The sequence below is a fragment of the Cygnus atratus genome, chromosome 1 (assembly GCF_013377495.2).
Source record: "Cygnus atratus isolate AKBS03 ecotype Queensland, Australia chromosome 1, CAtr_DNAZoo_HiC_assembly, whole genome shotgun sequence".
In the NCBI taxonomy this organism is placed as follows: domain Eukaryota; kingdom Metazoa; phylum Chordata; class Aves; order Anseriformes; family Anatidae; genus Cygnus; species Cygnus atratus.
The window spans coordinates 93,574,726-93,599,052 of record NC_066362.1 but is presented as its reverse complement, the minus strand read 5'-3'; the positions used below and the strand labels follow the sequence as shown (position 1 = coordinate 93,599,052).

The 24,327-nt window shown below is 39.8% G+C and overlaps 1 protein-coding gene and 1 long non-coding RNA gene across 2 annotated transcripts; both read right to left on the bottom strand.

Annotated features, from left to right (window-relative positions):
• Positions 1 to 716: 716 nt before the first annotated feature.
• LOC118245190 (uncharacterized) lies at positions 717 to 5,213 on the bottom strand. Its single transcript, XR_004777791.2, has 3 exons — positions 3,442 to 5,213; positions 2,588 to 2,730; positions 717 to 846 (listed from the first exon to the last, which is right to left on the bottom strand). It is a non-coding gene; the product is annotated as an uncharacterized LOC118245190 (long non-coding RNA).
• Positions 5,214 to 13,743: 8,530 nt separating this feature from the next.
• LOC118245033 (cell cycle control protein 50C-like) lies at positions 13,744 to 23,616 on the bottom strand. The gene is made up of 7 exons (XM_035540583.1): positions 23,404 to 23,616; positions 22,468 to 22,578; positions 21,106 to 21,207; positions 19,609 to 19,699; positions 17,328 to 17,465; positions 16,186 to 16,395; positions 13,744 to 15,056 (listed from the first exon to the last, which is right to left on the bottom strand). Exons 1-7 carry the CDS (start codon positions 23,614 to 23,616, stop codon positions 14,869 to 14,871), a joined length of 1,053 nt encoding a protein of 350 aa, XP_035396476.1. The 3' UTR covers positions 13,744 to 14,868.
• Between the last annotated feature and the right edge of the window lie 711 nt (positions 23,617 to 24,327).

Genomic DNA, 24,327 nt, shown 5'->3' with positions numbered 1-24,327 from the left:
TCAAAGTATTTCTTAAGTAAGTCACAGAAATAGGTCTAATGCAAACCATTCTGAAGGTTTATTTTGAAATGCATCAAAAGTAGATTCAAAGATACGTTCTATACTGCTTTACCTTCATAAATCCTGGTGGACTTTTTCTGCATTAAATAAATAAATAAATAAGAGCAATCTTGTTTCTGCAAAAATGGCTTTGTCAGGTCACTTTACCCATCTCTGAAATAGACCACATCGCTAATATGGGTAGCAGCTGTAAGCAGGATTTGGTAACAAAGTTAAAGCTCAAGTTGTAAATGACTGTAATGATTTGTAAGCCTTTGTCTTAGTGTCTCACCTGGGAAGCGGGATGTCCAGCAGGCAGTGTGACTACCTGCTGCTGCTCTGGCATATCGGTAGCTCCATAGTTAGTAGCAACCCAGGTGCTGCACCTGGAAGCTGCTTTGGCCTCTCTTAAGTGCAGCAAACACCCAAGTGCTGAGGGAGGCGCTGACCTCACAGCCTGGTCACCAAAACAGCCTAACAGCACAGCGACATACACACTCAGGCAATCAGGATATAGGTTTCCTTTGCTCTCACAAAAAGTCCTCAGCTGTACTAAAAAATACCACCGATGAGCTGCTGAAATTTTTGCACCAATAATCACTTCATTTCACATTAAGGAAAAAAGCAACTTTCACCATCTTGTACAGCTTCTCACTCACTGTGAATTACTTTCTTACCATTTCTACAAATTTTTGTATTTTCTTCCATTGTATCAGTAGGAGAGCCATTGCCTGCTGTACATACGAATATAGACTGCTGCCGTGCAGTAGGAAGCACTCCTTTGGGTTTCCACCCCCAAGCCATCCACTTTAAAAAGGAAAAAAGAAATAGTGTAAGAATGCTCTTTCAAGTTTGGCTGAAATTGGCCTTTGACTTCTGGCAAAGAAAGGGCAGAGCAAATAGTGCAGAAAGTCTCAACTTGTTCAAGAAAGGACAATACAAAGGATTAGAAAAAGACGTGTGGTCAGTCAAGTAGTTCCTTCAGTGCAAGCAAAGCATAAGGATGCAGCCCCTGCCAAGGCTTCTTACGAAGCTACTTGGTAAAGAAAGCAGGTGGAGGCAGAGAGAGGAAAAAAGCACAGCAGAAGATCTGTCACACACACCGAGTCTGCATTAATAGTACTGAAAAGCCAGCTACACTCCCTGACATGTCAACAACTGCAAAATCCTGCAGTCCTGATTGCCATGGAGGTTTGTAGTATCAACATGGATGGCATAAAGCGTAAACCCTGTTCACCAGTTAAATGACATTCTTTAGCTGCCAAAGTCATGAGAAAGCTATCTGTTTTGCATTTCATGAAACAAAGAGACAAGGGAAAGAGTTTTTCATAGCAATGATTAGGAACAATTGAGGAATGGCTACAAAGAAAACAGAGCAGAGGGAATTTTAAACGATGAAGACCTTTAACACAGTATTTTTGTAGTTGTTTAAGATCAAAAGGCAGACAAGTTTCACACATACCTCTAAGAGGCAATAAGGAAAGCAATTAAGAGCAGGGTGCAAACAAACCAAAAAGGCCAGTGGTATTTTATACTCCTTCATACTTCAAAGGGAGAGAAAGCAGAACCTCACTTTTAGCTGGAAAACTCAGTGCAAGTAGAAGACTTGTGAATTACTTCAAAACCAGATTGCTCAGTCACATAAAATGCACTACAAAGAAACTGACCAGAGAAAATAAGAAGGTCTTTCATGATTATCTACAGTTCAAATTCTACCATTGGTGGTTGAAAAGATCCCGTCAAGATCATTTGGTGCCTATCATGGCTAGTCAGGTACTTGGAATGGTAACTGTGCAAGGAAAGGTTTTTCTTACAAGAACAGGCTGTCACACAAAAACACCAAAACTAACAAATGGTGACTGTCTCACACTTCTCTGCCTGGGTTAAAATATCGATGTCATGCATTTGATTTAATGTTTTACCAGTTTCACTAAGTCTTGTTCCGGCTGTAGTTCATTCTAATAAACAGTATGGCTAACACAATCTATTTTATTTATTTACTTAGAAAAAGATGCCACCACATCAGGAGGTATCCTCTGGAAAGGGGAAGCAACTAAGCCTTCCCAGGAGGCGTGCAGCCTCCATGCTGCAGGGCGGGACAAGGCACAAGGAGAGGATCTCCGAAAGGGGCCCTGCAGTTCAGCCAGAGCCCACGCAGAGGAGCGGGTTGCTGACACGCACCACCACCATGCACAAGTGGTCGCCAGAGCATCCAACAAGCTGGAGAGTGCCAAACCCAGGCAGCATGGAAACCAAGCCTGAAACCAAGCTGACGCCTGAACCAAGCTGAAACCTACACTACAATAACACACAGGATTTATCATGTCTTTCTGTTTTTGCGTTAGTCACTTTATTCTCTCCTTTTTCAGTTGCTCCAGGATTTTGAATTGAAAAGCCCTTCTGCTCTTTAGGGAGCTCATGGGAACTGGAGGTCCAGGGAAATCCAACACAGAGCTCTACCCCATCACAAAGCTGCTCCAGAATTTGCGTAGTAATTGAGACTGAAACATATAATTTACATTCACTACAGTCTAGCATGTAATGATACCTTAAACGGAAGTGCAGAAAGACGTGACAACAGTGCCTGTCTTGAACTGCTATTTGACGTACTGTTCAATGTCATGACACAGCAGAGAAAATGTCTGGTTCAAGGGACCTTTGCTGAGGTTCACAATTTGCTTGTAGCTCCAGCTGTGAAGACAAAGTAGTATTCTGTATCAGATACAACAGCATTGTAAAAAACACACACAAATGTAAACTCATTTGGACATACGAAACAGGTATGACAGAATATATTCAGGACTCATTCAGGATTGCAATTGCAGAACAAAACCAAGAACATTCTCCAGACACTGAGATAAAATACTGCAAACAAGCCTCTGCCTTTTTCTTCAGATTTTATGACAACAATTTTAGAACAAAAACTAAAATGGCGGAAATAAATGAAATCCCAGAGGATGTCCCTAAGCTACCTATATTAAAAGGAAACTTAATCCAGCGTCTCTTTCTGTGCAAGATGACTGATCAATTGGAAGTAAAAACTTGTATTCCTCAGTGAAGCTCAAATGTTTCACAACTTTAAGAGGTTTCCCAGCCCCAGTTTCATGCAACAAGCATTAAACTGGTCCAAAAACTCACTGGTGTACAAAGGTAGCCAAAACGAGGTTCGTAGCTCTCAGCCCACATAACAGCATTTTAACTACAACCCTTGAAAGTCATCTTCCTTCAGGAAAGCGTGCAAAAAGACCTCATGTCACTATCCTCAAATAATTACGCAGCATCCTGTCTTAAGTCGTAGCTGGTACAATAAACACCGTATAAATTGGCATGCACCACAAACAGTATGCAGTGTTCAGTTCTAGTAGGTAAATTGCACAACAGAAATATTTTAGAGATTCTTACAGTAATAATAATACATTAATTACTAGAGAAGAGCAGCCTTCCAAACACAAATCCTCCAGGAAAAGCACACGCAGAAAACAACGCTGCCCAGTATTTTTTCTACCCAGTAGAGGAAGATGGAACCATGTACACGAAGAACTGTCTCCTACATAAAGCAAGCAAAAATGTTGATTATTAAATCAAACTTCTCTCATAAAACTACACTTCCACTGGCAGTATTCCCACTTAAAACAGTGGCAGATATTAAATTTGTCCACATTGAGAGACTGAAACATTTCATTATTCGTAATTCCAAAAGTTTTAATGATTTTTGCATCTGCATCAGATTTTAAACGCATACAGTAATGAATAGCCACATGATACTCAACACTAATAACGCTGCCTGCAAAAATGAATTCACAGTGAGTCAACTTCAAAGACCGCTCTAAATACAACTATATTAGTATTATCAAAACTTGTGCTTACTTCCAAATTTGACTTTTTATAAGGCATTTGTATGACTGAGTTAGCATTATATAATTCCAAAAATATTTTTTGCATAGGTCACGATACTTGCCTTCCCATAAATTCAAAGAAGATAACCTCCCTCAGCCTCAGCTGTAAATGATGTCACTGCTTTTTCATTTTCTGTAATGCCAACAGCACTTTGGACATCAAGAGATGCTAACATATGTTGGCATAGCTAATCTTTTTTCTTAATATATATTTGAGACACTTGTTTTCCTCTAAATGTCCACCCCCAATAACTTCTCTGATTGATAAATCAGAGTCTGGAGGATAGGTGCATCGCAGTTCAAATGAGTAGGCCCAACTATACCATTTGAATTCTCCTTCATAAATAACCTGCAGCTTAAAAACTTTCTCTAGTGATGAATTATTTTGTTGATACAAAGAGAGGAGAGTATGAGGAAGCTGTTTTCCTGTGCGAACAATGCCGATTTATTTCACTTCGGGGATGTTTTTCTGAAAAATGATCTATTTCTGAAACATCAGTTTTCTGCAGGATCTTTGATGCGGGACTTTTCAGAGACAGCGGAATGACGCATGGAGTTCCAAAAACCTGTATGTTCAATTTAACACTATTTCAACAAGGTTGTTTTTTCCTTTCATTTTACATTGTAAGATGCAGTTGAGAAACTATTTTCAAAATCTGCAATTCAAACACAGATATTTTCAAAATATCTTAATTCAAAGAGCTAAAAAAATGCTTACCCGGTATTCCTTTTTGCACGTCTTCAGACTTTGATCACACAGAAGCTGAAATTGTTTGCATGTCTTCTCACCACGAAGCTTCACATAGAAGCAAATAGAAATTTAACATTAAAAAGCTAATCTTCTTTACCTTGTCATCTATAAACACATGCATGAAGAATGTATTTACAATACTTGCTTACCTAGACAGTTATATGTTATAAGTACTTCTATTTCAAGATTGTGCTACAAAGTTCTGAAAAATAAAAACAAGCCCTTATTTTACATAACGTGAGGAAAAAGAACACCTGAAACAACATTTTTTCTGCACAAACCACTTATATAAAAATGCCACTGTCTTACTCATTTTTTTCCCTATACGTTTGCAAGCCAGTTTTGCCACAAACTCAAAGTTTATTTCTTCATAGCATTGACAACACCATGGAAACAAAACAAGCAGATTCTGTTACCAGCTACTTTGAGGCTGATTAGCAAACTAAGATCCTGATTTTATAATCTAAACATGTAATGGTGAATGCTTATAAAAATCCCTACTGAGTCAGACTTAAAAAAAATATTTTCCCATTTAAAGCTATAATTACCCATAATCAGAATTCAGTTGATTTTGGTTTCATATCAAATAAATGAGGTATTGTTCAGCTCAGAACATCATCATTTCTATTAAAAACCTTTTATACTTTTATTAATATTATTAAGATACATTAGTAGTACATCTTTTCAATAACAAAAGTATTTTCAGATGAAAGCTATATTCAAAAGGCCTTAAAAATAAGCGAATCAGAGACTTCTTGGATTTTCTACTAAAAAAAGGAAAGAGCAAATGTCTGGCAAATGCCAGGATCAATCCAGCATTTTCCTCTCAGGCACTTCATTGACCAGTGAGGCTCACACATGGTACATTTGAATTGAGTTTGGAGGGAAGCATACATTTTTTAGCCTTACAAAACTAAACAATTTCCCTGGCTCTTTTCTAGTGAACAATAAACGGTGCCCAAATATGCCTCATCCATATAAAGGTATCTGGAATAGCTAAAACAGATGCAGACATGTTGACTTAGTGACGCAAATCTCAACCTGGAAGATACCAGATTAGATGTGGTGCGTTGGTTGTGATCGCTTGGATGCGGTTACCACATTGTATCATCTTTTTGCCAGGCTTTCATTTCACTCCTTCCTAGCACACGGCCAGCACTGAAAACTGGTACTAAATTAGATGGATGGAGAAATGGTCAGTCTTATGTTACTCCTGTTGCCCAGCACCACTTGCGATTTGAGAGTCCCTGAGCTTGCAGCACAGTGGCCCTTCGTACATTAGGTCCAAACCAGCTGTTGTCTGGCCCGGCCGAAAGACACAAAAAGTTTTTTCTTTTTTTTAAAATAAAAAATAGCAAGGCCGAAGCAGGGCTGACCCAACACTGGGACCGCGCACAGTACCACGGGCTCCCGCTGGGACAATCGCGGGGGCTGGTACCCACGGACCCAGCGCTGGGCACACCAGAAGAGCTCACCCGCTGCCTCAGGCAAGGCGCAGCCCAACGTCCACTCACGGCTCCGCAACCGCCACCGCCCGCCCCCTACCATGGCGTCGGCTTCCTCCCGCCTCAGACAACGTTCCACGAGTGACCGTTGCCGCCGCGCGCCGCCAGCTTCTCGAGCCCCCATTGGCTACAACCTGCACCTGTCCTCCCGCCTGCCGCTCCCCTATTGGCTCTCCGCCCCGCCGATCGGCGCAGGAGCCCGCCCCCCGGCCACCCGCACGGGTGGCGGCCCCGAGAAGCAAGCGGGAACTCAGCAGACGGGCACCGCAGCTGCCAAACCCAGGGCTCTTCTGCTGACAGTAGTTACATTTCTGTCCCATTAAAAATGGACACGGCCGCAGTATGGCGCAGTTTTGGACAAAGCCAGCATCAACCAACCACCTTTTCCTAGTAAAAGAGCAAGCGGTTTTACTCTTAGCACAATTAAGTCAGAAGAAGAAGTACTTAAACACAACAGGCTTCCCTTTTTCATTGACTTCTAGGGGAATCATGCTCAGCCCGCACGTATCCTCCTCATGCTAACTTATGAGTGAAGTTTGGCTGAGAAAACTTGCCAACATGTTGGTGGTATTTACAGTGGTAACATCTATGAAATCCGTAGGGTAAATGCAGAACAAAGGCCCCCTTACTTTTCCACTCAGGGAAAGCCTCCAGACACAGCTCTGTAAAAACATGAAACTGGCCAAGTCCCCCCAGCCATATTGAATGCTCCAGCCCTGAGCAGCCCTTAAATCTCCTGCCGTGGGATGACATGCAGCTTAGGGAAAACAGGCTTCGTGAGCTTCACAGGTTGCTACTACTTGCCTTTCTTGATACTGTGCTATTTCAGTACCAGCATCAGGCAAACAAACTACGTGAAGCAGAAGTGACCCAGACAGAGTGAAGACAGCATTAAAAATACATGGCTTAGGCTGCCTCGTCACTTCAGAGCTACTGGTCCACTTCTTATAAAAGAAGCACAGCCTGGGATCCAAAGTAGAGACAACTCCATTACCTTTGGTACACTACTGAAACTTTAAAATTATATCCACCCCATAGGAAGGGAGTATTTTTTCATCAAGCAATTATTGAATCAAAGTCATTCCTGAAAATAATCAATCTTTCAGAACACTAGGAACACTTAAAGTTACACCTGACATATTTTTACCTCATTTCTTTCTACAACAGGATCGCTATCACCTCTTCGGTGTTTACAAGAATTCCTGACAAAACAGGTAAGTTTCAGGGCAAACCCCCAATTTTAAAAGGTAGTCTATTTACTTACATTTTGTGAGACATTCCATTGCATTTAAATCAAAATCCTGAAAAAGCCAAAAATGATGAAAGTGCCCAAAAGGCTTGTGCACTGTCTTCTAACTTTCTTACCTCCCTTTGAAAAGTAACTCTTGACCTTTTTAGTTAAGACTTGGCTTTCCGCTGGTTGCCTGAGGTGAAGTTATGAACTCAGAAATCCAAATGATAAATTCCTCAAGCTACAGCCTGAAAGTCATTGGCACAATTGCAGTTTATACATCTGTTAAGCAATTCTTGCATTTAATTCATTTTATCAGTAACAAAAATATGCAAAGATAAAATCTTATCCATAGCTTTACTTCTTAGCTCATCAACTTCATTCAGGATCAATGCCTTTTTTATGATTAACTGCAAAGCCAGAAATGACATGAGAAGTGCATGAAGAAAGCTTGTCGAAATACTTTATGATCATTGCTAGATCTCCTGAGACCCAGCAACTGTGATCTTATAACATGGAAATTTGCCTGTAAGTACTGGATTTTTTTTCCTTACCGAACATAGCAAAGAAAACCTCATGCAGTCTGCAGTCAGGACAGAGATGGCTGACACCAAAATTACACGTGAGCACAGGTGATGCTTGTCTGTCCTAAATTCTCATCTCCAGCCCTGGCTCATCATCATCAGAAGATAACAGTACGAAAGACCTTAGATACTGAAACCTAACTGCTTTATAGGCTAATTCTTGTAATGTTTGGCTGATTAGTCACTGATTATTCTTGCACTGTTCTTTACTTTTAGAGATTTTAATTTAAAGTAACAGTGTTGCAGTCAAAGTAACACACTGAGCACAGAACCAGGGTAAAAAAACAGTAAAAACCAAAGCAAGTTTCACAAAACTGACAGTACTCCAAAAGACGCTTTCTGTGTAAATTCTATTTGTAAATAAAATTGCAAAGACCTGAACTAAGACAGATAAGCAAAATGTAATGAGTTAACAAAAGCATTCATGCCACACTTGATTTGTCCATGGACTGCTGTTCTTACGACCGTACATCATTTTATCAGCCTCCACAATAAACTGCATGCTGCTAAGTCACATAGCACTGCCCTGGTGCTCTTCATACTCCCTTACCTTCCCTACCTTTCTGTAATTTATCTCTGCATGCAACTCAGACCACCAGCTAGGTCCGATGCATGGTGAGCCATGAAGACGTCCTGACAGCACACACTGATTTCAGCACAACACCCCGGAGGGGTCCCAAACGCCGCTCGGACGGCCCACACTTGGATGGCACAGGCCAGTGAAAGCCAGCCCATGCAGGAACTGTACCCTCGTTACACCACTTGAGACACATTTTGCCACCCACCAGGATGAAGCACCACCAGCATCAAGTGCTAAATCACGGCTTCCACTGGCACTGGGGGACACAGCGCTGCTGTCCCCTGCCGCTGTGACAGATTCCTTGGCACACCCGCCGAGGGGCGGGGTGTTATGAGCTGCAGATGTTATTATTGTCCTGAGCTGTTGTGAAGTCTCTCTCTCTGCACTGTCTAATAAAAATAAAATAATAGCTGCCATGTTGTACCTCAGAGGCAGTGACAGCAGCTTTGTACATGTCCCCCAAATGTTAACTTGTTATGACAACTGGGGCTATGGGCAGGGTTAGACACTACTTCCCTCCCTTCTCCTTTTAACCACCCTGTTTTTCTTGACACATTTCTTCTTACAGTGTGTTCAGGTTCACTGTTGCTAAGAATACAGTCTGTCTAAAGCCCAGAGATTCATATAAGCAATCTGAGAAACCTCAAGAACTTTTAACCTAATCTTCAACCCTGAATCCCCTGGTGTTATAACTGGGTTAGCAGAGCTGTTAATGGAACATTTTCTCATGATGCACAGAAATCATGTTGGAAAAAAGGCAGATAACTTGGGATAGCTGCATCTGACACAGTAGAAAACCTCATTTTTTTTTACAAGTTGTTTTTTAGTTGTTTCAGTTTGGAAGGGATCATTTCAGGCACTTTAACACAGATACAATGGCTGCAATTGCACGGGAGTGTAACTGAATGACCATTTTTTGATCCGTACCAAATCATTTCAACTAGTTTCTTGTGAACTACTAATTCTGAAGGAAACATACAACAACAAAACAAGGTGTTTCCAAAATGAACCATACTTCCCCTGGACCCACAGCTACTAAGGGAGACAGGTGTTTAATTCAGAAGCTCAGCCAGCTCCTGCCCCCAGACTCTCTCGCACCTTGGTCACCCTGCCAATGAGCCCTGGACGTGGCTGCCATTTCGAACACTGCCATTTCCAAAACGCAGCCCTGCAGTAGGAAGCCTGAAAGTCTAATCCTGGGCCCAAGAGAGACTTTACAGTTATACAGTTCCTCCCACCTAACAGTAACGGAGAAAGAGCCACCTGCAATCCTCTCCCAAAGATACTTCTACTCAAAATCTCTTCTTGTGTTCAGTAGAGGCAGTAGGTCCACCACATCTAATAGGAGCCAGAAAAAGACAAGGGTATCTGGCAACTTTTGCTTTTTGGTGATTCCCAACTGGTATGCAACTTGCAAGGCAATTACTATTTGGTATCGTTTAATGTTGCCTCTACTTGCACTGGACCACAAACAGCCCTATTGTTGTTTTCCTCTCCTAGCTGGCCATATGGGGAAAGAGAGAAAAATTTCTCATGCGCTCATGAAATGTAAGCAAAAGCCAAACAAGCCCCACTCTCCCTTTGCTTGGCTTCCCATAGCCTGGGGAGAGAGTAGGACACAGAGCAAACAAAAACTGCTCAACAACCCCTCCCTTGCAAACAGGCCACCAAGGCAAAGGCAGCTGCCCAAGGCACTCCCAGCTCACAAGAAAATTGTTCTTGGAATTGTAGGGAATAATGCAATTAGAGAGAACTGAGTCAAAACACCTTATCTCAAAAACTAAGTGCTGTACTTCAGAGTGCACGTACCATCCACTGAAAACCAGTAAGTTTTGTTTACTTAACTTGACTGCTCCCCAAAGGTATATGGGGTTTATAGATCACATCAGGACACACCATCCTATAGCATCTCAGCCAAATTTCTTTGCCTCCTATCCAAGAGCAAATAAAGTACTTTACCCCTTCCACCATTCTTCCTCCTTGTGAAAGCACAGTTTTCTTTTCAAACCAGCTTTCTCCATACTTCACACCATACTGCTCTCAAACAAGGAGGACAGCACCTTCTTATAATGTGAAGCAAGTGCTTTCTCTTATTTCCGATGTAAACTCAAATCCGAACATTATCAAAATTTTCCAAGCCCTCCCTTTCCTGAAGCGTTCTCCTGGAATTTACTCTGGTATTAGTTTGATTTCTTAGAAAAAGGAAATGGGTTTTAACACTGTAATGCATCATTAAAATACATGGTGCTCCATCCACATACTATTATTAATATCATAATGCAACACAGCTGTTTATATAAAACAGATTCAGCATGTAACTAATTTTTCCAGATTCTATAGGTCTGTGATCATGCTAATCTGTTTCACATGAAGGGCTCATCCCTTAGTTTTTTAGACGAGATAAACAAATCTCTATGTTTAGACAGAAACAAACAAAACAAAAAACAAACAAACAAAAAAAAAACAAGCAAGACAGACAGATACTGGATGTATGTGTAAAGCCTGAAAATAATTGTAAATTTGTAATTGTAAATTGTAATTGTAAAGCCTGAAAAAGACTTGGAAAAATTCTGTAACTGAAGGGCTACTGAAATATCCTATAATTCCTGCTTCAGTTTTATGTCTCTGTATATAGATGTAGATATATATACCATTAATGAAATTGAACCCTAAAGGGAGCTGGCAACCAAAAGCAGCACAACAGTTTTTGACATTAAAATACAGCTCTCTCTTATGCCGCTCTGTAATTTAGAAATGAGATTTAAATTGCATATAAGGTTTTCAAAATAGGGATCTTTCTACCTCCAGATATTTTTTGCCACTGTTAAAACTCAACTATGGAACATCAGATGATAAAATTCTCCTATGTGTGTCATCTTCACAATATCAAATTTTATATATATATATATATATATATAAAAAACAGCAACAACAACAAACCACAGACCAAAAACAAAACAAAAACAAACTAACAAAAACAAACAAAAAAAAACAGGGACCTACCTGTTTGCACTTACCAGGTGCTGCTCTTAAGTTGACTCAGCAATCTTAAACCAGGATATCTTTGTACCAAATCCACAAGTTTACGTACATTATCTTATATAAAAAGGCCTATTTAGTATTGGTGGAAGTATGTTTTATAGATAAACTTATTAAAAGTCACTTTTTGAAGAATTTTATCAGCACTTATTTTTTTCTTTTTGCCTTTACTCAAGGCATATAATATTAATTTATAAAATCAAATGTGCAAGGCAAAAGTAGCTCTGTGCCAAAGACACAGCATGGTTATGATGCTCCAGGTACTTTAAAACTAAGTTACACTTCAACAAAACTATGCCTCTGGTCCCTTCATACCTCTGCTCTACAAATCTATTTTCCCTGATCAAATTTGATCTAATAATCAATAGCCAGAATAAATTAATTCAAACATTGGATTTTTGTCTGAAATCATGCTTTCTGCTGCTATCGGCCGCTTATGACAGAAGGGAATTATCCCCTGATCCATGCCACAATAAGAACGCACCAAGGATGGCTTTTACTATCCAGTTGTTAGGGCACTACTCCAGTCAGGAATCTCACTTCTGTTTCAACCCCTGCAGAAGAAGTAAGGCAGAGGCAGCATAAAACAACAATTTCAATAAACATTTCATATAGGTAGAGGACTACATCTACAAAATTATCCTGAAAAGGCAAGTGCTGGTACAAGGGGCAGACCAACAGCAGAGCTGTAGCACTGGCACAAAAAGCAGCATAAGGAGGTTGCTAAAACTTTATTTTCCATCCTTTTTTTGAGCAAGGCAGGTTCTGTCCAAATACATCTGCTGTGAGTACTTCATCAAAACTGCCATCCCTACTGTTCTGGAGTAGGCAGCACTATCCGAAATGACAAGACAGACACTGCAGAGCTGTTCAGAGTTAACAACAGTAACTTCCTGAGCTCAAGTAGCGGCTTCCAATGACTCTGTTCAGAGGGTACAAGAAAGATTGAAGATGTGTTTAAAGTTGTGGTAAGATGAAAAAGAACTTTTATTTTCATAAATGAAGACTTAGATAACTTCCGGAATAACAGACAGAGGAAGATTTGTTTGAAGACAGGTTTTCCCTGTGGAGGAGTTTGAAGACATTGCACATTTCAAGAGATGAGCCAGGTTCCTGCACAAACCTCTGGGAGATAAAGGACATACTGTGAATGCTGCTTGCTAGACTGTGTTTTCTAAATATTTTTTTTTCTCGTAGACACTGACTTACTGAAATACATACCTCATTATTCAGTCTCCTTTTACTAACATTTTTACCAGATATTCCACAAAGAAATAACATCAATGGCAATTGTGCTGTGACTTAAACACCCAGATGATATATCATTTCCTGAAAGCCAGTTTCTCAGAGCACTTAAAAAAAATGAAAGAAAAAAAAAAAAAGAGAGAACGGGGAAAAAAAAAAAGGAAAAAAAAGAGTCCTGTGGTCTGTTTGGAGCCAGAAATCCTGAGTTCAGCTTTGGCAGCAGCTCCCATCAGGGCCTTCCAGAAGGAAGGCATGGGATTCAATTTTCAAAAGCATTTAGAAGGTTTAGGAGCACGTCTCATTGTTAGAAGTGATTTAGACTAATGAGCTTAAGCATTGTTAAATATACTGCTTCATGCCCTGTCTCGTCCGGTCCATGAGGGATAGTTTTCACCCACAGCCCCTGGCAGGTTCAGATGCAATGGTTTGAAATACTGGAACCCTGTTTTCACAGCTTGCTGATGGAGGTGACTGGCCCTGACCAGGAAGAGAGGAAGCAGACACATGCATTAGCCCAGAAGTCAACATAAAACATTGATGGAGCAAGCTTGTACCAACAGGCCAGGTTATGATCTTGAGCAGCATCACTTTCCACTGCTCATGTCTCAATTATGAAGCACAGATTAAAGGAAACGGTACCTTCTGTTGCTGCAAATAGATTCACACCAGAGGCCATCTGTCAAAGGTCGTAAGATCCTAAGTGCCTGATACATTTTTAAAGGCAGACTTGACAGTGTCACACAGCTTCCCTATGCCACATTCCCTTCTCTTGCTCTAGTATGTGTTTTCTTTCTTGTTTTAGTGTTGGTTTTTTTTGGGTGGGGTGGGGGGTGGAGTGAGGCACACAGAATACTTATCAAAGAAATTCATTGAGTATGTTTTATTCCATTTCCACTTCTGCAACAGAGAAATTATTTTTAAAAATTCATACATGCCATAGTATACTTGATCCAAATTTTTCAGCATTGTTCCTACATTTTGCAAGAGACTGGAAAATGCTTCTAAGTGTTTCAAATATGAAACATGAAAATTGATAATAGTCTATTCACTGGCTGCAGCATTCATTTTCTGAAAATAAAGTTGTCGGACTTTCTAATGCTTTATGTTTATTATGAGTCTCTGCACCACCGAAATGAGGGCTTGAATGGGGAACAGACATTTCATGTCACTTAGAGAGTCAGTGTGCACTTTTGCACAGAAGGGTAAGTTAGATAGGTTTGGGTGTGTGGCTTATTGGTAACATTATCTAGATGCTTCTGCTAAAATGTTAGCATTGAAGGAGCTTTTAATTTAAACTTTCTATTAAGTCGTAATGCCCTCTGTCTAGCTCTGCAAGCTAGTCTTGGTATCCAGATAAAACCAACCAAGAGGGTTTAAACACACTCCATACTCCTAAAAAATGGCCTGTATTCAATTATGAATCAAGTATTAAACTGTGATGAATATACCACACTAATATGCAAATAAATTGTCTGCTTTTTCAGGATAGCTGAAAAAGCTGTATAAAACGTGAGCCAAGCCATTCAGCCCATGCATACAACCAACAAACAGACTTTACCATCAAGTTCTACCTGCTCAAGCTTTCTGTTGGATCAAGACCTCACTTTTTTACCAATCCAAGCTCCAATTAAACTAATAGAAATATTGTATCAATCAAAGGCTGGAAAAGGAAAATGGACCCAGAGTTCTGGCCAAACATTAGTACCATACAGTTTCTCTCCCATTGAATTTTAGACCATGATGGTATCTCCCGTTTGAAACTCAGTTCACTACCAGTTTCCTAAGAAACAAACTTAGGAGCACACATGCATTAATAATAATGCAGCCTCATATAAGTTTGGTTTTGGATGACAGAAGGGCACTGCCCCTCAATTTGCTTACATACACCAAACCTGCTACAGAAACCGATCTAGAGCTTAGGGGAAAGAATGAAAGGCCTGTGCTGCCTGTTCATTCACAGCAAACCTTTGCCATTGTTTATAAATCCAGGATACCATATTACTTCTGAAAGTATGTTTTCTTTTTTCTGAGCTTTAAGTGGATGGCAGTTATGATAAAACCTGTCAGGGTTGCTGCTGTGCCACAAACCACATAGGCAATTCCCAGGAACGGGTTACTTCCTCCGCTCCATACCATGGTTGAAAGAATCACATACTTCTTCCCCTTGAATTTGGTTACAGGGAAATCTGACAAGGATGTTAAGGTTTCACTCAAAGTTTACATATCTCCAGCTGGAGAAAATGTAGTGCTCAAAATCCTTTCCAACGCATAAAGAAGCTGGAGATCTGTACTTACTGTAAAAATTTCTTTAAATGACCTGTGAAGTCTCTGCTATTCTTAGCCCCTCCCCCCCCCAAAAAAAAAAACACAAAACAAAACGGTAGCAGCTTTCAGCTATTTTAGATAGTCTCCATGTAATTCTGGAAATACTGGGATTTTTTTATTATAAATTTCAGATTCATACTTTTGTAACTGCTACTGAACTAACTTGATAAGACCCATAGTATTTTTAAGCAGCAGAAGAAACTTACTTGAAAAGAAGCCTCTTGGGAATCTTACCATGATGATACTCCACATATTACTGATGAAAAGTGCTCACCTTTATTTAATGCATTGTCTACCCAGAATATTTTATGTTTTTACCTTTTCTCTCTCTACATGGAGCCTTTCAGAACACAACTATGCTACAACATTTAAAATCACAGCTGTATTAGCTGAGTGGGTAAAAATTTACAGCCATCTTGATGTAATTCCTGCTGACAAAATGAGGGCTTTAGTCAGCAAAGTTCATGCTGTTCATTGTGAGATTGCATTTTCACCGGCACAAAAATTCCCATCAGCCCATGGCTCAAATCTGCCAGAGGGCTCTGCTGACACAGGCATCCTGTACAGCTTCCAGTGGCAAGGATACCTCTGGCATTTCTTGCGCCCCAGTAGGGGTGTCTACACATCTGAGGAGGCCAATATTAAATATTTCAGCTAAATCAACATCTTCAGCTGTCTCTTCAGGTTCCCATCCATCAGTTTTTCCCCTCATGTAAAACCTAGTACTGCCACGTTCTGCCTTGCAGAAGTCAAATCCAAAGCTCTTTGCTGCCATTTGAGTAACATGTCTTAACTCCGCCTGCACAGGCTAGAGACAATCTACTTGTAGCATCTTGTCACCCTTACAGCTAGGTCTCTTCATGTTGACTTGGTCTGGGGTGTTTGGCTTGTTCTTTTTTCTTTCCATTTTACTATATAAATCCAATCCCCTTCCATCTCATTGCAACCATTTAACAGTTAAGGATTGTCTTGGATAATATGAAAGGATACTATAGGAGATATGGAAAGTGTAATCCCCTGCTGGGAGGCCATCAGCAAAATGTCTTTTCCGGCTGATACGACGGTAAAGATTTCTGAATGTAGCAAAGGCTGACACTCGCATCCAGATAATGAAGTCATCATTTATATAACCGTTATTCCTCTCATCTTCCTCATCTAACAAATATACTGGTTTCTGCCAGTAAGGAGGTCTTGCTGTCCCTGGTGAAAAAAGAAAAAAAAAACAGGAAAGACGTACTGTCTGTATAAACAGGGGTCGGTTTACTAACTTCTGGGCCTACTCATAACCAACACAGAATGCAAGATATGGAAGAAATGCAAGACTGTCTGTTATTGCAAAATTATATATGCTTGGTAACACTCCGCATGCTTGGTTCTCCACTCACCTCATCCATGAATGAACAGAGATTAACAGTATGCATTAGAAGCCACAAGTATAGGAAAAACAAAGTGAATTGCAGAAACGAATGTACTGATACTGTTTCTTCTGGCTTCTCATCTCTTCAGCAGGGAATGTACCCTCTCTAATTAGGACTTCACCTTCATTTTTATACATTAGTTTATTCCTGTACAACCAGAAAGGCACCTTTTTGCACTTTAATGGCATAGCCTATGATATTTAGAATCTATCATATGAAAACTACTTAGATAATTAACTCTGAGGCAGGGAGAAGTTTCTTGCATATTGCATCCAGCACAGCAATGCCCTGATCCAAAATACAGTGCTTTTAGTCACTCTTCAATATGGATTAATCATAATGAGGAAACAGACCTAGAAAACAATTGTTTGAAATAACTACTGAAGATGGCAGTCTCACTTGGCTCACAATTGCCTAAGAATCTTCATAGGTATGAAGAAGGAGAAATGGGATATGCAATTCTCCTTTCTAGATATTTTCAACAGAAAATAGAGACTGCATCCTTGCTTTTTCTGGACAGATTAAATGTTGCAAGAAAAAATAAAGCAAGCAATATTTTGGCTAAATCTGTCTTCTACTCTCATTCACTTTTTAAAGCTGCTTCTTCTTCTGTGTATTTTTCCCAAAGACATTTCCCTTTTCAGAATGGGAAAGCTCTGCACACAGGGAGGGAAGCCACTGAAAAATAAGGAATGCCAGTAGAATCATTCTTACCTGCAAACGCAGAAGAGAGATTGTGTGATTGTGGATTGCGAAATTTCACATTTTTATCTGTCCACCAACTGTTTCCAGTCTTCAGCAGTGGTACTTGAATAACAGATGAGTTAAAATTGTAAAAAAGATCAATAGTATCTGTAGGGAATACCAAAGGCAACGCATATGAGTAAAAGACAGTCATTCTAACGTCTAACATGACTAGCAAAAGTAACATGCACCTTTCAAGTGAATAGAAAAAAAAAATCCTTAGAAAGATTTTATCGTGCTGGTGTATGGAGTACTGTATACTCCATAAGAAGAACTAAGCTGCCAGAGCCTTAGAACTTCTGGAGTTTTAAAGACTGAGCATACTCCTACAAACAATCTGACTGAGTCTCTGTGTAAAAATATGCATGACTATCTTGTGTCCATCAACTCTATGACTAACTTCTTCACAAATCACTTCTGGAACTCTCTAGGTTGCTACAGAAGTTACACTCCTAGCTACCTTTCCCTAGAATTTCTTTACCAGTTGTCCTAAACTGATTGTTTTGCTATATATAACTTGTTTCCAGCAAACAGTAGAAGTGAAAGCACAGTCAAGGGAACTGATGAATCTTTGGAGAAAATATTGCTTTAGTTTTATGCTAATTAGAGGCCTTGTTTACGAACTTGGCCACAAACACTCCTTTAATCAGAAAACATTTAGTTAAAATTGTGCTTACCCTTGTCATCCTGGGCATTGTCATCCTGGGCAAAAAGCACTTGTCTTTTCCATTATATTATCCTACTTGGATTAGTTTAACGTAAGGCAAAAATATTTCAGGTTTCATTAACATCTATGTAAACACCTAGGCAGCCAACGTGATGACTGGCAGGAGAGGTTAGATGGTATAGATGGGGAGGGGCTGCATTTTAGGGAACATGATGAACACAATGGCATGCACACTGATGAAAACATACTTTTAAAAAATCCTATTACTAAAACTATGTTCACTTGGCTCATTAAAGCAGGTCAGATACACTCTTCTTGCGTAAATGATCATAGTGTGCTCCACTATATTCTCCATCTACTTGTCATTGGTTTACTAGCAGGAGTTGCAATTCTTTGAACTCCGTCTGCTTAACTGCTCCGTTATTAGCAGACAAATAGCTAAACTGTCAGAAGCACCCTCTTTCACAGCAAAGGGATAAAAATGAGCAACCAGAGTGAGCATTCAAACTTCACCAGCTTCCCCCACATCACCAGCAACTGGAACTGGAACATTTCATCACACTTTGCACTAAGGACTGATGCAAAAGCAGACACTTGAAGATTTACCCTCAGCATTTTTTATCCCTAATTCTCTGCAGGAGAATTCTATCCTGCTAACGAGGGCTCCAGAACAGCACAGGCTGCATGGAGGTAGCTCTGCTGGCCTAGGTCTCAGCCCAGTCCACTAGATCAGATTTCCAGAGGAGCAGGTGTGCGCACAGGTGAAAATCAAATGGCTCTAGAAGTTATTGCAGCTGCCCTTCACAAGAACTCTGGTGGGGGTGGCTCAGTTACTTTAAGTATCACTGCTGCATTGCCAAAAACTGCTGGGTGGAACAGGTTAAAAAGGGGTGAGAGGGGAAGAAAAAGGATGGGGTAGGGGAACAAAACCTGTAGAAGTTCTTTTCTTCTTTCCTTCCAAAGAAATCCATTCTGAAATCTGCCAATGTTCATGGCTAGGCGCCCTCTTCTAGATTTTAGCCTTCATGTACTGAGAGGCGGATTATGTCCTCCGGGTAGCCATACAGAAGATCAAACCCAGGATCAAATCAATTCATGTAAGACTATGGATGCTTCCAGCATTCAAAGAACAAAACACAAACATACAGATCCAAAGGTCCAAACCAGTGTCAAGAACTTGTTAGCTCTTTTTAAGCACACCACTGTGGGAAGGTAGAATTTGAGTTCTCCCATTATTTCACAAAATCCTTGATTCTGTGATTATTGTACCAGAATGGATTTTTTAGCAAGAAAGTACACTAAATCTATTATGTATATCATTGTTCCCTGTTTCACCAAGACTCAATTCCTGAGTCCTGTTGCAGAATCACACTGAGGAATAAAAAATCTTCCTCAGTTTGAAGATGAGAGGAAAGTTACTGAACAAAAGGAAGCAGAGCTCTGTATTCACCACAGCAGCAATGACATACAAATCCTTTTGTGGGAGAAGGACAGAGATCTTGCAATACCAGGACTCAGCTGGACTGGGGTAACAAATCATAGTTTCAAGTGGAAATTAGTAAGATGCACATGGAAGGTACTTACCATTGAACATGCTGTTGGCAACAGCACCGCACGGAGCCATCGGTGTTCCATTTTTGTAAGTGGTGAAGGGCGTGCAGTAGCTCCTCTGAACCTGCATTCAAGGTCACAGAACAATCAGGCAAAGAACCTATAGGGTTTTGTTTTGGTTTGCTGGTGTTAATGTCCTCCTCTCACAACTTCTTCTGAAAAGCTACTGAATAATTAAGTCTAGTACCTTTTGGTCACATTAAAGAGACATCCAAATGAATAGGTCTGTAGTTGAGGAACACATGCTGTATCTCAGTATGCAAACTTTAGGCCTTCACCAAGTTCTATTGCAACCTTGCAACCTCTAGACTACAAAACTCATTTGGTGATCTGCAGTTGTAATATAGCTACAACTTAATATGTTCCAGTGTGCAGCCCTGACTTACCCTGGAACATCTTATTTTTCTTTGTTTTTATTTTTGACCTGCATTGCTTCAGGAATGTAGAACAGCAGATATAGTTAGCCACATTACTTCAGTGTGGCCAAATCTTGATGTATGAAAGCACAGCATGAAAAACAAAAACCCACCTTCAAATTTGTCACCTCTCACCTATCCCAATTCACAACAAACTCTAAGTCTTAGCACAGAAACATTTTCAAACAGCTCGGATCAGCTGTGTATTGATTGGCACAAAAGCCAAAAGCTGTTGCATCTGAATGCAAACAAGCTGACTGGACACCTGGAGAAGAAGTTATATGGGGAACGTGTCTGGAGAGTTACAAGAAATGTTTTATAACAACAGGTTATTATGGGACAATCACCTTATCTACTGACAGGACAGTGCATGAATTGTATATATGTTAACAAATGTTATTTTTAAGCTAAAAAAAAACCCACCACATTTTATTTATAGATATGCAAGTAAAAAAATATGTTAATGTAGTGATCACAGTCTCCAATTTCCTTATGCATGCACTGCTGCGAGTGACGCTGAGTAGCCTCCTATTCAAACATCTAAGTTACGTATTTCCTAATGCTACACGATCACCTATTTCACCATGTACCATTCCCTACTCCTTGTCCACTTCCAAAGCCAGATGTCAAAATGACAGACTTTGAACATCTTAATTTCCTAAACTTAAAATAAAACCACAAATTAAAAGATTTCTGGCTAAGACAACTAAAAACACTAGAAGGAAACACTTCCTGTAAATTTATTTTTTTTAATTTTCTTTTTTATTAAAGGACAATGTATTTTTAATATTACCCCTATACAGTGCAGGTTTGGGAACTGCAACATTGGACTGACATCTTTTATTTATGCACTCAACCTTCCTCTGTTATTAACTTATAACACATAATTGCCCTAGCAATCATAAAAGCAGAGACTAAGCACTGAAAACCTGTACCTTCTTATTCCCTACAGCCATCTCAAAACACCTTGAAAGTTATGCTTAGTTAGCTGTCTGTATGGTCAAAGATGCACCTGGTGAAAACACTGATCTCATAATATAAAGAAAAAACTTACGTTTACATCTCGACCCAACAACTGTGCATCACTTCTTGATATCACGTATCGACGGTGGTTTTGATAGAAGTTTTGCAGGCCATAGTACATAAAAACATCACCCTAGAATTCAAGGATAAATCCTTTCAATAAGGTAAGCTCATGCAGACAAGAGAAATCATGCTACTTACTAAAAAAAAAGAGGGAAATAGAGAATTCAATTCATACTTACGTGTTGGTAACTACATTCTAACCAATTACTTTAGCAGACACTGGCTAAAACCTGTCCTTTACCCCAACTGAAAGTTTTTGTATTTTGGCACAAAATTAAACATACTTTAAAACCCTAAATGAAATCTAAAATGAAAATGCATGATTGTTATTTTACTCAAGCTGGTAATGACTGGCCATGAACCAGCAATGAGTATGAATAATTTCATGGAGACAGACACCCATTTTCTGTAAAAGGAAGATGCCCAAACAAAAAAGCAGCCACCAGTCTTAATTCCTGAAGATTTTTTTTTTTTTGGAAACTAAGGCTACCTCTCCTCAATTATTTGAGTCCTTTGGAAAATTTAGTCCTGTAATTAAAAGGAGAATACTAGGCAGGCAAATATAAGCAACAAAGAGGTTTAGTAATCTATTCAAAAAACTTTATTCAGTTAAACAAACTTCTCATCTCAAACATTACTGTATCTAAACCATTACTCACAGAGCACTTTAACAGCCTCTTTGATACTGAAGAACCATAAAGTGACTTTATAATATAAATACCACCGTAATTTTAAGGGATCATTTATGCAGTACTAAGTGTAAGACAACTGTGGCAGAATATCGGGCATTCTAACAGCCTCAGCAACATAACCAGCAGTTTGGGACAGAAAATGAATGATACTTCTCCCAAATGAAACTGGAGAATGACACTGCTAGACTTGAATTGTTTCAAGAACCCCAGATATTAACAGCACAAGCCCTGAAAAAAAGACTGCAATGGTTGACTCATGACAAGTGGTCAGAGTTTCAGATTTCTTTCTCATTTGAGAGCTTAGCAGTGCACAAATACCTAACCCCAGGCAAGGGCAAGGGTTTGCTACTGACTCAGAAAGAGAAGTAATCTCCACAGTCAAACACCATTTCCTCTATCCCCACCTTCTCCTTGGAGATCTCCTGTCCAAGGGCAGAGGCAGCCTGATCTTGAGTATTTTTAACACGTGCCAAAATCGATAGCAAATGTAAATGTGTAAAATTCTGAGTATTTCATGTCTATAAAGAGCAAAAAGAAAATTCAGTCATGAGCTCTACAGAGCAAAATTAGCATATTTTATCATGCATAACCAACAAGAGGTGCTAAGCCACTTGGGTTGGTTTCTCATATCCACTTACCAGCATATCTTCCTTCAGCTTGAAATCAACAGAACAGAGGCATTCAATATTCCAATTATAGGAATTTTCACGAAGTTTTGAACAATCCGAGCATTTGTCTGAATAATTAATCTGTTAGAGAAGTGAACAAGCAGAGAGATTACAATAAAGGACATGAACACAGGAAAAGACTAGTGTTTTAGCTACAAGACCTCCCAGAGCAGTTCTCTCCTAAGTGATTTGGGATTGCCAAAGACATTGTTAAAATTGACAGAGATATAGAGAATTAGGACTTGGCCTCAATAGAACATTCACAAATTTCATCCCTAGTTTAAAGCTGCTTTAGAGCCTTTTGATGACTGTTGCAGAACCTCCACATTTGCTCCTCGGCAAAGAAGTGCTGAGTGATGAGCACTTCTGCAGCTTGGCCTGGCTGACCAAGTAATGCTTGATGAACTCCCATGGGAATTATGGCCCGCTCTCTGTGCACAGCCTAGATGTAGTGCTGAGAGTCAGCTCCAACCAGCAGTCCATTAACAGCAGCAGGTTTAACCAATTTTGCTTCCAGGAAATAGCATTTAAACATCAGGGCTCCTGCGTTTTAAGATTTTGCCCCAGCAAATATTTATCTTCTAGTGCCAAACACTATTAAAGGGGTTAGTTTATTTGCCCTCAGAAAACGAGAAAATAATGACAACATTTCAGATATTACCACCCAGTGGTGAGAGTTCCCACACATATTTTGGATATTACTTCTCAGTTAACCACCCAGTACTTGGCTTTTATTGGTGACCAACTATCTGAGGATTTTCACAGAAATACTGGCTGCTTGATGTGTCCAAGGCATGAAGCCACTGCTATATTCTTTATCCAGAAGCACAAACTCAAAGCTCTTTTCCCTGAAACATGGACTGATTTCTTCTTAATAGAACACCTAACACCCCACTCTAAACAAACCTGGATTTCTCTGACGCTGTTTGCAGACAGTATGAGGCAGATTCCCACAGAAAGGCAAAATGCTCCCGTGAGAAAGAAGGTGGAGAGCACAGTCGCAATGGTAAGCTGGGGCTTCCACGCCGGTAGCCTCTGTTGTTTGAATGCACTGTTATCCGGACATCTGGAAGGACGTGCTTCTGCTTCTTGTGGAGCAAAACTCTTCTTGTTTTTCATATTCTTCTTAGTGAGAGGAAGGAATAATATACTTGTGCTGGAGGGTGTTTAAGCTGAGATACTGTCTTTACTGCTGAGAAACTGTGCTGTTTGTTCAGACTTGCATTATAGCCAGGAATTACTTATTAACTAGATCTCTCTCTTCCTCCTTTTCTACATTTGTGTCTGGATCACCATGATCAGCTTGTACCAATCAGATGTTTGTGTACTTTGGTCAGTATGTCCAGATCATGCTGCCTGAAAAAGCTTAAATATATGCTTTTTCCTGCCCCACAATTCAGTTGTATTTATGTCTTATTCTTTTGTAAGGATACTGCCAACTCTACTGGAATTTCTGCGTAATCTCAGATTTATTATTTCTTCACCCTTCACTTGCTGACCAGCTAACAAGCATGGGATAAAATGAAAGATCTACTCCAGTTGCACTGGATGCCACTGGGGAGGACTGGAGGGGCTGAGTAGTAGACAGACAATATTGGTTTGGAAAACCAATTTTCTTAACCTACTGCTGCATTCATTGCTATTGATCTAGATGCAATTTAAAGTTGTAAAAATGCTTTGTGTTCTGTATCACAATAGGACAATTAATTCTAAAACCATCTGATTTGGATATATGGCCTTCCAAGATGTTGACAATCAGTCCACATCTATTCATCTTGTCTTTCTGTGAAAAAGGTGCACCCATTCCCTACTTTTCATAATGATAAAAGT

What these genes read in the sequence shown, in the direction of transcription:
- LOC118245033 (XM_035540583.1), bottom strand. Translation starts at nt 23,616, where the DNA reads ATGAAAAACAAGAAGAGTTTTGCTCCACAAGAAGCAGAAGCACGTCCT. An exon ending in TGTTGGGTCGAGATGTAAAC is followed by an intron (nt 19,700 to 21,105) that starts GTAAGTTTTTTC and finishes CCTTGAATGCAG; the next exon opens with GTTCAGAGGAGCTACTGCAC. An exon ending in TCTCTCTTCTGCGTTTGCAG is followed by an intron (nt 16,396 to 17,327) that starts GTAAGAATGATT and finishes TTTTTTCACCAG; the next exon opens with GGACAGCAAGACCTCCTTAC.